Source organism: Panulirus ornatus, chromosome 9, assembly GCF_036320965.1.
Source record: "Panulirus ornatus isolate Po-2019 chromosome 9, ASM3632096v1, whole genome shotgun sequence".
Lineage (NCBI taxonomy): Eukaryota > Metazoa > Arthropoda > Malacostraca > Decapoda > Palinuridae > Panulirus > Panulirus ornatus.
The window spans coordinates 54,791,230-54,809,383 of record NC_092232.1 but is presented as its reverse complement, the minus strand read 5'-3'; the positions used below and the strand labels follow the sequence as shown (position 1 = coordinate 54,809,383).

At 46.5% G+C, this 18,154-nt stretch overlaps 1 protein-coding gene across 2 annotated transcripts in view; it reads right to left on the bottom strand.

Moving 5' to 3' along the window:
• Positions 1-1,195: 1,195 nt before the first annotated feature.
• LOC139750435 (uncharacterized) overlaps positions 1,196-18,154 on the bottom strand; it is a 32,279-nt gene continuing 15,320 nt past the window's right edge. For both annotated transcript variants that reach the window (XM_071665235.1, XM_071665236.1), the window contains 3 exons: positions 4,484-4,634; positions 3,570-3,652; positions 1,196-2,728 (listed from right to left, as the gene is read on the bottom strand). In XM_071665235.1, the coding sequence (XP_071521336.1) occupies positions 2,339-2,728; positions 3,570-3,652; positions 4,484-4,634 (624 nt within the window). In that variant the 3' untranslated portion in view covers positions 1,196-2,338. The remainder of the gene's footprint in view (positions 2,729-3,569; positions 3,653-4,483; positions 4,635-18,154) is intronic.

Here is an 18,154-nt window from a genome sequence, read left to right as displayed (position 1 = left end):
TAATGAATCTTACAGATTACATCTTAATCTCACATGTAAGAAGGAACTTGTGCACCACCTTGGGCGGTACGACAGAAAGATTAGTCTTCCCAGAAGTGGCTGGTGACATCATAGGTGAAGGAAGGCTGACATTTTGCCTTGTAGAGACGCGCCAATGTAAGGTATAGCTATTTGATAATGAAGTAAGTTAGAAATTTGATAAATGAAGTTATGCACAATTAGTCTGTCTATATATATATATATATATATATATATATATATATATATATATATATATATATATATATATATATATATAATGGATTTTCAGAGAGTTGATCATCTTAGATTCCATTCAGTATATTTCCCGTATCTTATTTACTTCAGATCCAGTTTCCTCAGTCATGTCTACAAGAGTTGAGGTGGGTAAGGCTATGCCTCAGTTATTGACTCAGTATATACATCGTCCTTCATCAGTCTTCGCAGATCATAATCTTGCACAGGTTGTTGGTTGGTTCCCCGTCCTCACAACCCTTTATACAAGTGTGTTTTTCCTATGTGCTTTTCTGTCGCATGTGGAGGAATATGCCACACAGTCGGTTTGGTAGAGAAACATCTCATTTCATTTCTACTGAAATATTCCATATCAGACTTCACACGACGTCTGGGTCCTGATCTCGGTGAGGCAGGCGTCCATATCTCATACATTCTGTTAACCTGTCTAGCTTGAGACCCTAACCCTTCCTCCCCATCACCTCAGGATGGGTCTACCATCCTCCCCGACCAGGCACTCGTCTCGCTGTTTCTGGCCACCACACTTTTTGGTATTCCCTCCGTGGTTGGCCTCCTGCCTCCCATAGTGTGCCACACGGTAGCGATATTTGTTACATAACTTATCCCAAACTCCGAAATTTTGTCCACATGTGAGAAGTGTTAACTACTTCTATATATTATAAGTGATCAACATGACGTTATCGTCCGCACATTGAAACACTGTATACAGCAGCCAAGAGAGTCATGACGGGTTCCTTCTGTCATAACTCGAATGTCTAGGTTTCGGTGCGGAGAATACTCTCAAAACTGGAATATTCGGGTTCCAGGACGGTTTTGGTTCATAATACCTGGTCACCGTCGTCCTAGGAATTCTTCAGTGAAATCAACCTTAGGATGAAGTCATCTGGGGGATGTTGCTGGTAGGAAAAGTAAAAACGCCATCTACGAATACATCTTTATTGACAATATATACAAACTCACCCTGGCTCGTTCTCTGGATGTACCTCAAGTGGACGGTGGCCACGTCGTGAACTAGACCACCCGATGACCTGCATTAGCCACTTTATCATCACGTAAGAGGAATGATGAACGAGATAATACGGAACGCAGGACTTGGGTACACCGAGAAGAGAAGGATCCAAGGCGGAGGGATCTGGTTGTTGCGCGGCGACGGTGTGCGAGGTTAGGCGCCCCTGCACGACGCAGCCGCTATCGTTAGTGTCAGTACAGAGGGAAGCAAGGTAGCAGGTCCCTGACCAGCCTCACCACGAAGGGGGAGACTGACGACCAGGAAGGGTTTTGTAATCCTACGGTGGTTGACGACGCTAGAACAATGGGTCTATCCCTAAGACGCGAATCTTTTGTTCTTCACGTGTCAAATGTTCAGAGTTATTCCTTATCCTATTATTCACAAGGCTCAGAGTTGACTGATATCAGTATATGATTATTCATGCTTTCACAACGGTGCATTGGACCAGTTGTCCAAAGCTAACATATAAAAATATAAGAATAAAGAAGAAAAAGCAAATGCATCATAATGTTTTCAAAGCCTCAGAGATGCTCGACCCTGGCGGCCCGTGAAGGCGTCACGGCCAGGACCGCTAACTGCTACACCACGGAGGTCCACAATGTAGATTGTAATGATTCTCTCTTTCTTTTCCCCTGTGGCGAGTCTTCCTCTTATGGAAAACCTCAGAAACCATCCTCTTTCTTAAGCCACTTCAAAATCGTATGTTAAAGACGTGTCATCCCTCAGAAAGCCTTATCCTACTCTCATGATGCCACACCTTCAGTGGTGTTCCCAGGCACCTCTCCTCCAGCAGCGACGGCCGCAGCAATTGGCCCTGAGGTCGCTTGCGACATCAGCTGCCTCACATCTAACCTTATAAGCAAGAAATAAAGCCTCACTCTCTAGCCTCACTCTCTCGTCTTTCGTTAAAGAACACCTTAAAGTCTAAGATAATTTTATGAAACGTACACGTCCGTAATGAGAATGCATTATTCAATGTCTCATGAAAGAACTGGTAAAAGGAAAATGTAGGAAGATTATCACGCTCCTAATCTCACATGATCTGGCACTCAGTCATCATATCTTGAAGCCGAGGCCCGTAGGCGGGGGGCATTTCTTGGGGAGTGGCGGCGGGGGTTGGGATTTCTTGGTGAGTGTGGGCGGGTTGGAAGTGTAGGCGGGAGGCAGCTCACGCATCTCCCCGCTGTCGGCGTACGGATTCTCACAACACATCCGGGAACGCGTGAAGACGGAGGGCACGAGCACAGGCACCAGCGCCTGCTTCTTGATGAGGCGGGAGTAGGAGCGGACGACGAGGCAGCAGTAGGTGCAGATGACGATGGCCAGGACGGAGGCGAGGAGGTCGAGGGTGCGACGCTGGAGAGCTGCGCGGACCCCAGCCCACACCACGGCCGCCATCACCACCACAGACAGCACCAGCCACGGCACCAACAGTCCTCCGCGCTCCTGTGATGACGAGATCCTAATTGAGGCAGAAGCTTTACTAATTGATACATATAATCCTAATTGATGCAAGCTGCACTAATTACATAGACTCTTCAAAAGGTGCCACACTATTCATCTACTCCCTTCCCCATCATCACAAGATATCATATATATATATATATATATATATATATATATATATATATATATATATATATATATATATATATATATATATATATATTGGTTAACGTTATCAGGTATCGATCCAGCACGGAACAAATATCCACAATGGTGCAATTTAGAAGGTAGAGCTTCCATCAGTGTGACCCATTCATAGACGAGACTGGCGTCGTGTTGAGTCATTAAAGTCAAGGGAAAACCTTTTAGGCCAAGCAGCCAACACAAACACGGACGCAAGTAATACAAATAGTTTTGATTAGTAAGTCCTTAAATAAACATAATGAATGACTGAACACAACCACCACAGACTCCTTCTCATTAGGGACCACCTAAACCAGATTCGTATAGGAATACTTTTATTTTCTCCTCCAGTAACACACGCTCTCTGTTGTGATAATTGTTCCGTTCAACTGGATCAGATTAGTTATCCTTTGCAAGAATAATGATTCCTCGTATTTGTAACGACATGATAAAAGCAGAGTAAACAGCAGGACTCATTGATTATATTTGCTATTCATGATTACATTATGCCACAAATGTAAACAATCTATTTCTCATCTCGTTCTGCTGAGAAACAAGATAATCTGCTGCTCCCAGACAGCAGCAACACTGAACCCAGTTTTCTTTTGGCGTCCCTGGCAATGAGCGAACAAAATAGGTAAACTGGGGGACGACTAACCTTGACGGCGCCGACTATAAGCAGGATGGAGAAGGTTAAGAAGAGAATCCACACGCTCACTTGCACGTACAAGAAGATCCGGGCTGTGGGGGAGACGCATGTCGTTACACGGGGCTGGTGTCTGGTCCATGTCTGTGTGGGCGTTTGGGGTCTGTGTGGGTACGATGGTGTGTATGTGTGGCTCAGCATGTGTGTGTGTGTGTGTGTGTGTGTGTGTGTGTGTGTGTGTGTGTGTGTGTGTGTGTCTCGTCATAGGTGTGCCTGAGAGAGAGTGTATGTGTGGAATGTGCGTAGCCTTACTAGTGTGTGTGGTTAGTATATTTACTTATGGTATATTGGAAGAGGGACTTTTTTACAGTTTGCGAGCACCAACTCTGAAAATATGTATATGACTCCAGTTTTGCATCTGGAGTTTATATGACTAGTTATGTGTGTCTGGATTGTTATGTGATTAGTTTATGTGTCTGAATTGTTATGTGACTTCTGTTCTGTGTGGAATATATGTTTATGCGTATGGATGCGTCGCTCTGCAGGTCGTGGCCAAGTATCAAAATGAATGAACTGTAGCTTGCTGTAACATAATACTGGAGGACACTGACGCATATATGCGTATGTGTATATACACGTCCGCTCAGAGCATATAAACTTCCAAATGAATATCGATAATACTTTCATAGTGAGACAAGGAATTTCGATATATAATCAAAAAGAAGGAAAAATGTATATTTCATGGGAATTGTGTTAATGCTCTCTCTCTCTCTCTCTCTCTCTCTCTCTCTCTCTCTCTCTCTCTCTCTCTCTCTCTCTCTCTCTCTCTCTCTCTCTCTCTCTCTCTCTCCGCGACCCGTAATACCTCCGGACCACGTCAAACGCCACACTCCTATGGAAAACCTGACCGGACCCTTTCTACTGACCTGCAAGGAGTGTCGAGGTGTCCGCCAGGTCTTTACAGGACGGCAGGATGCCAAGGACGTCGTGGGCTTGTCCTTCCCTGCAGGCCACGACGTGCTCCTCCAAGGTGAAGGCCACCACCCCGTATCCTACGGCCAGCACCGTCGCACATATCTGTAGGAAAGGAAGGGGGAGAAAGGCCATGACTCTACAACACTCCAAGTGTAAAGAAAATGGTTCCTACTGGGGAGGTAGATTGGTGTTACTTTGTAAGACTTTGTACGTATCATACAAGGTCACGGAACGGCAGGAAAGAACATGCAGGAACGTATGGTCTATCACTACACTCGTCTGGCCTTAGCAGGGACGCGGAAGAGCAACCTCGAGAAAGAAATGCAGGGAAAAGGAACCGAAAGTAATGCTTCGAGTACGTGGACCAGGATCAGTGAACCGGAGGAAAGAGGAACTTTTGCGACGCTGGATCTTACAGGAACGGGGAACTTACGATGAAGTTCGATCCTGTTGGAGAAGAAACATAACTTAGAATTAATAATATAACTAAACTTAAGAAAGGTAAACTTGAGAAAACTTAGACCTTGCTAGAACATTTAAACTTTGATAACTTGTAAAGTTCGGGAGGCGAAGAACATCTGGGTGAACAGGCTAATGACATATAATGCATGATAATTGAAGGCAGAAGAATGATACGAGGAATGACCAATCAAACTGCCTCCCTCGACCTTGGATTGGAATGTGTGACGTGTAATTTGGTAACTGGAGGCGCCAGTAAGGTGCCACTAAGACGCCGCTAGGACGCCACTTGGCAGTATCTCAGTGGTGTCAGGTGTCTATGGTCTACCTGCAGTGGTTCATTATATCTGTAAAGGTGTGTGTGTGTGTGTGTGTCTGTGTGTGTGTGTAATTACCTATTTGTACCGTGCGAGGAGATAGTTTTACACTCGTGGGATCCCCATCTCTTGAACACTCACGACTACCTTACAACTTCCGAACTTTCCGTCAGTTGTCTACAGTAATCACATCTCAGATCATCCTGTTCCATTCATCCACCATCCTTACACTACAAGAAGACTGACTTTCTCATGTCTTTTCTGATAAGTTTCTTGCTCAATTTCATTTCATGTCTTCCGGATGTTCTGTCTCCACATCCCTAAGTAAATGGTCACTGTCCACCTCAACTGTCTCTTTCAAAAACTCAAACGATGTGATCAGGTCACCTCTCACTCATCTCTCTTACATGGGACAAAACGAAAAGAAGGATACGTGTATAATGTATATATGGATAAGGTATTAAGTCTAACTGAGTGTGGTGGTGAGGGTGGGTGTGTATTGGTGATGGTTGGGGTGTGTGGTGGTGAGGAATGTGGCTGAAGCAAGCAGGGATATATCTCCACCAAGTGTAATAGGAGACCAGCCGCCTCTGTCTCTTCCCCAGGATCTCCTACGTCCCCGAATTTTCTCCTGTCTCGTCCTCAGCCCTCGTCCACTTAGCTGAGCGACCTCCCAGCGACGACCTTGTCTCTCTCTCCTCCCTCTCCCCTCTCCTCCCTCTTCCCTTGGTCATCCCCTCCTCCACATACTCGTAGCCCCTCCTTCCCTCCTCCCTCTCTTCCTGCATCCTATGCAGCTCGGCCTTGGGTCGTCACCTGATACAGTGGTTGAGGGGCCTGCTGGCCGCGCCGCCTGCTGGCCCGTGAGCCAATTAAGACCCAGGTCGACGACGTGGGTGCTTCACGCAGGAGGCCCGAGTGTGGTAATTTGTCTCTCAGCCCTGGGGACCCTCCATGTACAGGAACGTCTGTAAATATTCTACTTCGAAAGAAAACGTGAGACTTTAGCTTCCCAAGCTTGCTCTTTGGTTCTTCAGACGTGCTTGTTACACCTTAACCGTATTTAGTTTTCAGTAGTGACCCCGAAACTAATTTCTAGTCCTTCATGTAAGAGGTGCCACACCAATCTCCAGTTGTTCATCGGGCATGACCAGGTTCGACTAAATATAGCCATCAGTAATATGTTTATATTTGAAACCACGAGTGAAGACACGGAGGCACAGGAGGGGCGAACATGCCGCATGTTTGAGCGTTGTTGATCATTTGCGTTGAGAGCAATGACTGTTGTTGCTCCATGTGGAGGAGGATATCATCAACATATTTCTTAACGGTAGTGAGTCCTTAGCCTCGTGAAGTGTATTAAGCAGTGGGAGACAACTTTGTAGTCAAGCTCACACACGTAAAGAATTATTAAATGGTGTTAGAAATATTTTTCTGGTCATTTGTGTTTCTCCTTTTCAAGTTGTTGGTGGTCGTGGCTCATGCAGGACCCTGTGCCCCTCAATACAAGAACACTGCTGATATTAAGTCACCCTCGACATGGCGGATGTGGTAGTGTGGTTGTGGTATGCGCTGATGTGTCTGATCCCTCAAGGTGGTGGTGATAGTGGCGGTGGTGCATCCGCGCCTCACCCCTGCCCCAACCCTCCACACACACACACACACATACTGTCACACGTACCTGACCTCTGACCCTTCAGTGCCCGAAAGCCTCCGAGGCAGAGGGATGATGCGCAGCGAATGCTCACGGGAGGGAGGGAGAGAGAGAGAGAGAGAGAGAGAGAGAGAGAGAGAGAGAGAGAGAGAGAGAGAGAGAGAGTCGCTAGTACCAGGCTCCAGGGCATGACGCAGACTCCAAGAGCAAGTACTGGCGTGTGACGACGAACACTTGGAAGAGACGGTGTCGGAGACGCACGGCGGCGGCGGCAGACGCACAACTTCACACAACGACGACACACCCACACCCACACACCCCAGACCACCACACCAGCCGCCCCCGGGTCGCTCCATCTGCTTGTTGGAAGTAAGTCAACGACTCTGCCACTCGTGTCAGCGTTGACTATAGCACCCCCGACAACATCGCCTTCCAGAACACCTTTATTACCAGACTCAAGAACGGGACGGCTGCCACCAGAGTCACCATCAACCACACCAGCACCGTCGGCCAGGCAGGCACGTCAGCCTTGCCTGTCCCACCCACTACTGCCTCCCTGTCGTTGCTCAATCTGCAAGGTGTTTCGGTGTCACTCTGGATGCTACGATAAGCTGGAAGGAACACATCAGAACCATCATCAAATCGTAAGCTCAAGACACTTGAGTTCCTTATGAAGGATCTGAAGAACATCTACACCGCTTGTGTTCATGCCAGAATTCCCCCTGTTGGTCTCCCCTGTTATCCACTACACAACAGAGGATACTACACACACTGCGCAGAAAGTGGCCCACAGGATCATAGTTGGGCCTTTTTACACAACGTGTCAAGAGGCGCTCTGCATCCTGGTGTTCCCCTTTCCCTCCAGCCGTCACATGGACCTCATCTGACTATCTGGGAGACAGCTATCTGCACCATCCTCGACGCTGTCATCAGCTGCCACAAGAGATCCCTCGTCCCCAAGTTGCAGTTCAGCTCCACAACCTCGAACACCGCATACGAGTTCTCACAGACCGCTACATGTACAGCCTTCATCACTCAGCAGTTGTGTACATCATCAGTGATTATGATTACTCAACTGCCACCCCAATGTGGGCGTAAACAGTGTCTGTTTAACTCCCTTCCCTGCCCTTATGTAGACCCCAAATGCCCTTATTCTTTGCATTATCTTTGAATGTCTTTATCCCATTATTATGATCATTATTATTACTATCATTATCATTATTATTATTATTTTCAATGATATCATCATCATTTTTAATCATATTATTATTACTATTATTATTATTATCATTATCATTATAAGTATTAGTATTATTAGTATTATTATTAATCTTCTAATAATCATCTATCGTCATATTCTTTTCCATTTTCCTCTCGTTTCTTTTCCTCATGATCTTCCCTCATCATCTCCCTCTTATGGTCATCTCTGCCCCATTCACTGGAAGACCCTCACACCTCATCTCACCTCACGACCCTCGTCAAGTCCCACTTGAAACCGCAGCACTTCCGTCTCTCCTTAACTTGACCTGAGACTGTATATACCCGTCCTACCTCTTCCTCCTCCTCCTCCTTCACCACCGGCCTCGCCTGCTGGTGGGTGGGGTACTACGGACTCCCTCCCTCCAGTAGGCGCCCCTGGGGGAGCGGGCAACGTGGTGGACATCATTTAATAAATGCCTTGTTTTCGGTTCACAATACCGCACACAACAGCCGCCTTGATCACAGCTCCTTGGGTCGTGCCGCGCGCCGTGGTCATGAAGGACAAGATGGAGCAGGGGGGGGGGGGGGGTTATGATCATAGTAGTGGGTGGGGAGACGTCCTTCTAATGGGTGGGGGAGCCACAGTGAGCGTGGGGGAGGGGAATCCACCGTGAGGGAGGGGTTGGGGAATCCACTATGGGGAGGGGTAGTGCGTCCACTGTGAGGGAGGGGCAGGGAATGCACTGTGGGGGAGGAGTGGGGAGTTATGGTTTTGCTGGGGGTGTTGGGGAGGCGTGGTGAAGGTAAGCAGTTGGGGTGGAGGCCATTGTTGGGGTTGGGGGTCATGTTGGGAGTGAGGCTCCATGGTGATGTTTGGGGAGTGGGGAGGCAATATTGGGGATGGGGAGCGGAGGTCAGGGTAGAACTGGGGAGCCATGGTTGAGGGTGGGGGGTGTGTGCTTGGGGCCTTAGGAGGTGCTTGTGTTCCGGGTGGTAACTGTCTGCCACCCACTGTGTTGTCTGCCACCCACTGTGTTGTCTGCCACCCTCTGTGTTGTCTGCCACCCACTGTGTTGTCTGCCAACCCGCTGTGTTGTCTGCCACCCACTGTGTTGTCTGCCAACCCGCTGTGTTGTCTGCCACCCACTGTGTTGTCTGCCACCCACTGTGTTGTCTGCCACCCACTGTGTTGTCTGCCAACCCGCTGTGTTGTCTGCCATCCTGCCGTGTTGTCTGCCACCCCGCTGTGTTGTCTGCCATCCTGCCGTGTTGTCTGCCACCCCGCTGTGTTGTCTGCCACCCCGCTGTGTTGTCTGCCACCCCGCTGTGTTGTCTGCCACCCCGCTGTGTTGTCTGCCACCCCGCTGTGTTGTCTGCCATCATTGTGTATAGCAGTCGGAAAGTTTCTCTTGGTTGTGCTTATGTTTCCTGCGTTTGTCTGAGGTGTGTGTGTGTGTGTGTGTGTGTGTGTGTGTGTGTGACTACCTATTTGTACAGTATGGGGAGGGAGCTTCACACTACTGAACACTTCTAGTATCATGCTACATATAAACTTCTGTATGCTGCCCGAAATTTACATCCTATTTAACATGTTTCTTCTTCAGCTCCTCTTCATGTCCTGTGGGCGCTCCGTCCCTGCACACGTGGCCACACAAACACCTCACACCTTACTTGCTGGCAATCACCCCGAGATGGATAGCGCTGACCTGAGTCATTTCCTTTCCTCTGTATCACGTAACTTTGTGTCCACATCGATAGTCTCAACTCTCCTTGATCCTTCCCGAAGATGCAATTTCTTTTGCCAACTTCACGTGTTTGTGTGTGTGTGTGTGTGTGTGTGTGTGTGTGTGTGTGTGTTTATGTAGGTGGGTGCTCGCACGCGAGTGTGTATATTTGGTCTATCCAAACGTAAACATTACACTTGTTATCATCGCCATTGCACACCTTCAGGGAAAGCCTTGACGCGAGGACGGGACAAACTCTTCATCTATACGCACGTCCCTGGTGACCCTCACTATAAATAGACCATGACCGGCCTGGACACCACCTTGAGCCTCTTGTTCGCAACAGATGCCCTTCAAGGGATGGCTTTGCCTCCTGAGACGAACGGGTTGTTCCAGGGAGGCCGTCGGCATGTGAGGACGTTGTGGCGTATAACAGGGAGTGTGTTGTGTTCCTCCTCAGGTCTCGCCTCTCCCTCTCTTGTCGCTTAAAAGACTTCTGGCTGGCTGGAGGTCTCATGCTTCTCATTACGTACAGCCAGACCTCATGCTTATCAATATGAAAATAACCTCAGACTGAAGCATCGGTCATAACAACTGTATTACCCAGTCGTTGACATAAACCTATGAAGCGCCACATGACGTCATCTTCTCCTGGGTATTGTAAGGTGTGGTGGTCATCATCTGGCCTCGTTAGATACTGTAGTGGTTCCATAAGTATGGCTGTGTAGTGGTTGGCTAGCGTTAATATGAGGTATGGTGGTGTTGTACTGTGGTAGAGATAATCTTATAATGTGGTAATGTTACTGTGATGGTGTGACGCTGTTACTGTAGTGGTTTTACTGTGATGTTTGGAATTGCTGTGGTGTTTGGTGTTACTGTGGTACCACCTCCCTAACTGGCACAGTTACCAGGGTCTGATGGAACCCGTCGACAAGCTGGTATATAATTGATGCATCGCCAGCTGATGGGCAAGTGTGTGTGTGTGTGTGTGTGTGTGTGTGTGTGTGTGTGTGTGTGTGTGTGTGTGTGTGTGTGTGTCATTACTAATATGTACTTATGTACAGTAATTGTGCTGTACTGAGAGAGAGTTTCACACTCGTGCATCCCCATCTGCCACTATTCTATCATAAAGCTTCTTAAATCTATTCATTCTGTCACATTTACCATATTTTCAGTCATCTTATTCCATCCAACACTCCTATACTATAGATATACTTCTTTACGTCTTAATCAATAAGTCTCTTAATTGATTCCACGTTACGTCGTCTGGTTGTTCTGTCTTCACATCTCTCGAAGAACTAATTGTTCACACTGTCCACGTCATCAATCTGTTTTGAAAACTTAAAGGTTGTGATCAGGTCACCCCTCACTCTTGTATCTTCCAAGTTGGGCAAATTTAAAGTCTATCTTTCCCTGTAACTCAGATCACTTAACTCTGGTTTACCATCATTGCTGCCCCTCCTCTGCACCTTCTCTAATATCTCTTTGTGCTCCTTTAAGTACGATGACCAAACTTAAGGAGGAAATTCTACATTTTTTCTTATGTAGGATGTGACAGAGACCCATACACTAGAAAGCCACGGCGACAAAGACCAGTGTACTACGAACCCTCTACGAGAAAGAACCATACACTGGGATCGGAACAAGCCCTGCCTTTGATAATAAACACTGATATGCAAAGTGGGAGTGTGTTACCCCCTGTGCTGTCGTCCCCAGGGAGAGGTAAGTGAATGTTAGAGGTGGAAGATAAGAGTATAGGGGTAGCTGTGGTGGTGATGGTGGTTATTCGAGTTGTGATGTGGCTGTTATGGTGGTTGTAGCTGGGGTTGTGGTTATTGGTGGTAGGTTGTGGATCTTGTGTTGAGGGATTGTGGTAGGAATTGCGTTGTAGTATGGGGGTGATAAGCAGACTGTCATGGATTGTGGTGGGCAGACGGTGGTGGTGGTGGTGGGCAGGAGGATGTAGTGGGCGGTGGTTGGGGAGGGTGGTGGGTAATTACACTCGGCTGTGTGTGTGTGTGTGTGTGTGTGTGTGTGTGTGTGTGTGTGTGTGTGATGGTAGTGGCGGGTGGAGCGGTGATCATAGCTCGGCCGTTAATGCCCACTGATGGAGGCTGGTAATCTTCTGATCTCGATCAACTTAGCTCCTCCCGACGTGGGGGGAGGGGGGCACACACGTCACCTCGAACTCCCTCGACTCACTTCGATGTTCAACAGAGTTACAGACAAATAATGACATGGCTTCACGAACGTCTTCTCCTCCTCCTCCTCCTTCTGTATTTTGTGACATCTTGACTCGGTGGGAATCCCCTGCTTCCCTTGATTTATATATGTTACTTTTAAGATTATAAATGGAACGTTATCTCTCTCTCTCTCTCTCTCTCTCTCTCTCTCTCTCTCTCTCTCTCTCTCTCTCTCTCTCTCTCTCTCTCTCTCTCCCCCTCTCTCTCTCTCTCTCTCTCTCTCTCTCTCTCTCTCTCTCTCTCTCTCTCTCTCTCTCTCCCCCCCCCCCCTCTCTCTCTCTCTCTCTCTCTCTCTCTCTCTCTCTCTCTCTCTCTCTCTCTCTCTCTCTCTCTCTCTCTCTCTCTCTCTCTCTTGCTGAACTATCTTCGTAACGACCAGCCGCGGCCGATGCTTGAAGCTGTGGCAGGTCCGGGTCATAGACGAGCCTGATTATCTGTGACGAATTTTCGTTCTTTATGAAGTTATCACTACACACATACACAAACACACACACACACACACACACACACACACACACACACACACACACACATACATGTACATAGTTTGGGTGACTGTTTCTTCTACACTCTCCTCAATTCGTCCAGGACCTTAACCCCTCAGTAACTAGGCTCATTTCAGCTCCCATGGTCGGTCGTATCCATTCCCAGGTATCTAAAACACCTCACATCCTCCAGGTTCTCTACATTCCCAGGTATCTAAAACACCCCACATCCTCAGGTTCTCTACATTCAAACTCAGACTCCAGTCAACCAGTCACTCTCCTCCTCTACTTAATAACCTACTTTTACTCACATCAACTCTCAACTCCTTCATTTCACACTTTCCCAAACTAACCACCAGATTCTGTAGTTTCTCACTTTGATCAGCCACCAGGGCTGTATCATCACCAGACAGCAGCTGACTCTTCTCCGCAATCCCAAAAGACCGTAGATTTTCCTCTGTCTCCAAGACCCTCGCATTCACCTCCCTAGCCATCCCATCCATAAATAGAAATACCTCCACTCTCCTGACAGAAACTTCTCACTGTTTCTAGTAACTTTTCTCCCGCAACATATATTAGTAAGACCTTTCCCAAAGCATCTGTGTCAACCCATTCAAATGCTCTCTCCAGATTTATAAATGCCAGATGCAGATCCCTGTTTCTCAAAGTATTTCTCACACAGATTTTGCCAAGGAGTCGCCTGGTCCTTTCATCCTCTACCACTCCTGAAACCACACTGTTCCTCCTCAGTCTGATGCTCTGTGCATGCCATCACCCAACTCTCCCACACACTTACCACATACGCTCAACACACCTGTGCCCCTGTAATTCACTTTTGTACTTCCCTTGCCAATTCAGGCATTCCTTCATCCTAGGAACCTCACCTTTGGCCATACTTACACTGAAAATCCTAACTAACTAATCCACAAAACTGTCACCTCCTTCCTTGAGAAATTCACCTTCAATGTCATCTACTCCAGCCGCCTTCCAACGCTTCATCTATATATATATATATATATATATATATATATATATATATATATATATATATATATATATATATATATATATACATATATATATATATATATATATATATATATATATATATATATATATATATATATATATATATATATATATATATATATATCCCTGGGGATAGGGGAGAAAGAATACTTCCCACGTATTCCCTGCGTGTCGTAGAAGGCGACTAAAAGGGAAGGGAGCGGGGGGCTGGAAATCCTCCCCTCTCGTTTTTTTTTTAATTTTCCAAAAGAAGGAACAGAGGGGGCCAGGTGAGGATATTCCGAAAAAGGCCCAGTCCTCTGTTCTTAACGCTACCTCGCTAATGCGGGAAATGGCGAATAGTTTGAAAAAAAAAAAAAAAATATATATATATATATATATATATATATATATATATATATATATATATATATATATATATATACACGAATAATTTCATGTAAGTTTATTTGTCCGTGAGCAAATGCATATTCGTGTGTGTGAATGCGTGTGTTTATATGATTACGTATTTGTGGTCATGAGGAAGGAGCTGTGCACTAGTTACGTTCCATCACTTCAACACACGTTCCGCCATGCTGTCATGCAGACTTTGGAATTTACCACCGTCATCTTCCTCTATTTCGTTCCTTCCCATGTTCCACTTGTCCAGGACGCTACTGCAGACAAAATGTTTGTCTACGCGTTCCTCCTGACGCCCGTCTCTTCCCGGGCGTTCCGCTACATCCCCTGGTTCCGCAGTCCCTTGCAATTATAGAGAAGTGTCTTGATATCATCGTGGGCCATCTTGGGATTGACAGTCATGTCTTCCTTTACCCATTCCTCTTCCAGGTCGAGCATTTTCCATAGCCTCCTTGGAACGTCCCATTTTGTTTTCTGTTCCACTTGACCTTCTGTCCTGGTTGTGTTTCCTCAACTTGGCACGAATTTATACATCGTGTTGTTCATAAACTTGTGAGCATTTTTGAGAATGACCGAAGTTTAGTTTTCTTTCTTGACGAACTTCTGATCAGGATTACCGCCATAAGTGAAACATAATAACAGTTCGAGAGTCACCACTTGAAGGTTTATCACAACTTGTTCTCTTCTCGTCCTTTCCCCATTGCATTATCTTCTTGTTTGACAGCCGCTGCATCATCACTGTGTCTCTTTGTAACATGTTGCCCTAACTAATTACTCGTCACTTCGTTCACAGCTCCGGCATTATGGACACAGATATCCATGAATGAATCTATTTCATCCATCAAGTCATTTACATAGATTAGATGGAACGGCAGACCAAATACTCAACCCTTCGGGACCCCACTTCTTATCATACACCAGCTCGACAAGGCGCCGTCTGCCATGATCACTCGAGTTTCTCCTTATTGGGTTACTCTGAGTCCACTTATCTCTCTGTGTTACTCTGCAATCCATTTGTGCTACCGCTCGCAGGACGACCATAGGGTGCAAATCAATTTCTTTTAGTTGTGCCTTTCTTGATACCAGCGTGGAAATCCATTTTCTTCTACGTCATTTATGATGAATAGCGTCAAAGGCTCTCTGGTCTGCTGTGAATACGCAAGGTTGGGGGGGGGGGGGTGGTGCACTAATCTCCTTACCCCTTTCATAACACAGAATCTTGAGCTTTTTTCCTCATGGTCTCTGCGTTCACTACATCCTCACCTACCTTGTTCCACTCCTTAGCCACTCATTTTTGCTACGAAAGTATTTTCGTCAATACTGACCCCCAGCTGAATTACCTGCTGTGTCTACTAGATGACAGTGTTGTGCAGTGACATCATTAAGTCCCCTTAAGAGTCTTCGATCATGTAATCAGGTCTCCCCTTGTGTGTGTGTGTGTGTGTGTGTGTGTGTGTGTGTGTGTGTGTGTGTGTGTCCTTGCAAACACGTATTTACTATATCGTTGACTGACTCACTGGTGGATGTTTGGCTGATATTCTCGAGACCTTATCGGACTCTCCAGGAAGACCCCAAGTCAGCTGTCACGGGTGAGGTGGGGTGAGTCAGGGAGGAGCATAACCCGGTGTTTGTTGTGTCAGAAGCAGGTCTTCCTTTGAGGGGCACGGGAGGGGCGGCTCGGAAGGTCTCCAAAACCTCGACAATTTCCTCCTCTCAAGGTGTCGACAGCGGCTCTCTTGTCGCCTCACGAGATTCCGTAAGAATTTATCTCCATTTCTTCTTCCTCAGTGGTAGAAATGTTTGTTTATTTTGTGTTACGTGAATTTTCTTTCATCAGTGTATGGTCGGCTGCAGTAAAGGCCCGAGGGGAGATACGTGGTATTTCCCGACAGATCTTTCGTGGTCAGCGGACATGTACTTCCTCAGAACACACGTCTTATTTATTACGAAGGTCAACAGTCGGGATAGTGAGGTCGTCTGAGGTCGCTGTCAGATGTTATCTTGAGGTGAGTGCGTCTGGCGCCCTCTAAGTGGCCAGACCTGACCCTTCCATCATGGCACAGACAGCAGCTACTGATGCCGCTGCCCTCCTCCATGCCACACTCATCTCTGGCTGAGGCAGCTTCCATTTAACCCCTTATCTAAACTCTCGTTACGGTACGACAGGCATCTGTTGGATCTATTAGCCCCTAAGGAGAGAGAGAGAGAGAGAGAGAGAGAGAGAGAGAGAGAGAGAGAGAGAGAGAGAGAGAGAGAGAGAGTTAGATCAAGCAACAAATTCTAATCCCTTGACTTGTTTTTTGTTTTAGGATCGAAGTACCCACGAGAGGTTAAGGATGGCGTCACAGTGAACATCGATATAGTAAGAAAGATTTCGGTCTTTGCGTTAGGTAACAGTCATAGAGCGATGCAAGCGATAGCCTTCCCCTTGCATCAGCGTGTCATCCTTTCTGTAACATACGAAACTCCTGCTTGGGAAAGGTAAACACGAGATCTTACATTTGTACCACGAACGACCCTCACACAAGGGAGGGTCATGTGATATGGACCACTTGTAAGGCTCGTTCAAAAGATCCCACGAGAACTGGGCCACTTATCATCTGTAGAAATACATCAGATGATTCCAACACCAGACACTAGTGAGGTATTTCGGTCCATAAGTTTATGAAATACATAAAATGAAACACGATAAGACTCGCAACGATGAATAGGATGCAGAGAGGAACGGACACGACCTTGACATACTCCAGGTGCTTCAGAATACACACGAAACACTCAGACTTCGTCAGGCACTCTCCTCCCAAGGTACTCGAGGTGTAGCTTCACCTTGAGGAAAAGATATGGTGTTTATATTGTGCTGACAAGAGGGTATACGACAAATCATGGTGCCTACAAAACATCAGCCCGATAGAGATCGAAAATATAAGAAAATAGAATTTTGAAAAGACTTAGTTAGATAGGAAGCTAAGTCTGGTCTGATGCTGACCTCCACGTACTTCAACATTGAGATTGACACGTGAGAAGTATGATCCTGCACATCTGGAGCAAACTTTTGACCACGTCCTTGAACATAACATTCTTGATATCATTATATCTGGGTTGAGGTCACACGGGAAGTGAAAAAGCAGAGAGGTGTTGCTGTCTGTTGGTATAGTGGGGTATTGAGAGCACTGTCTGCTGGTGAAGCAGAGAGGTATTGGAAGTAATTATGTCTGCTCTGGAGGAGGGGAGATAGTTAAGTGTTTACTGTCTGTTGTGGCTAGCAGGGAGATATTTGTAGTCGTGTTGTCTGTTGTAGGAGCGGTTATGGTAGTCGAGCCAGTGCCGTCTGTTAGGGAAGCGAAGAGGTAGTTGGAGGCAATGCTGTCTGTTGGAGGTGCGGAGAGATAGTTGAATCAGTGCTGTCTGTCATGTAATTCAGGCAGAGCTGTCTGTTAGCCTCTGATGTTCTTGCTTCCCTCATTGTCCCCAGGTTTTCATTTGGTTACAATGAACGTATGGGATCTGTCGACGGGCGTCTACATGGGTCGGAATGATTGTCGCGCCTGTCACCCCGGCCGTTCATCCTCTTCTCTGGGGTTGGTTGATAAACTAGGTACCTGGCTGAGGATATATACGTATATACAGGTTTACTGAGAACACCTCGACACACTGAGGATTTAGGAAAGTCGACGTCAGAGTTCAAGGAGCTATACATTGATGTCTTGCGAGGTCAGCACCAGAGTTCGGGAAGCACGACATCCCTTACTTTTCTCTAAAGTGTGTTCAACAGTAGCTGTGGCGAAGTCGCGGTGTTTCCAGTAGTCCTGTTGTGATCAGTCGTAATATTCCCAGGAAATCTCAAGGAAAAAAATGCACAGAATGTCTTATGAATATCATTATAAACGATTTTCGTCTCGCATCCCTTCACTTGATTAAGACATCACTCCAAACATCAGCTTAACATACGTCACCGAGCATACAGTCATACATATGTATCATTTGATACATAGAGATGAGCGACCATCAAAATTACTGATATGCATTCGTACTGTTGCTAATTTCCCCTCCATCCTCACCTCACTAGAAACGCTACCATTCAGGATCTTAAATCATTCTGATCATCAAATCAT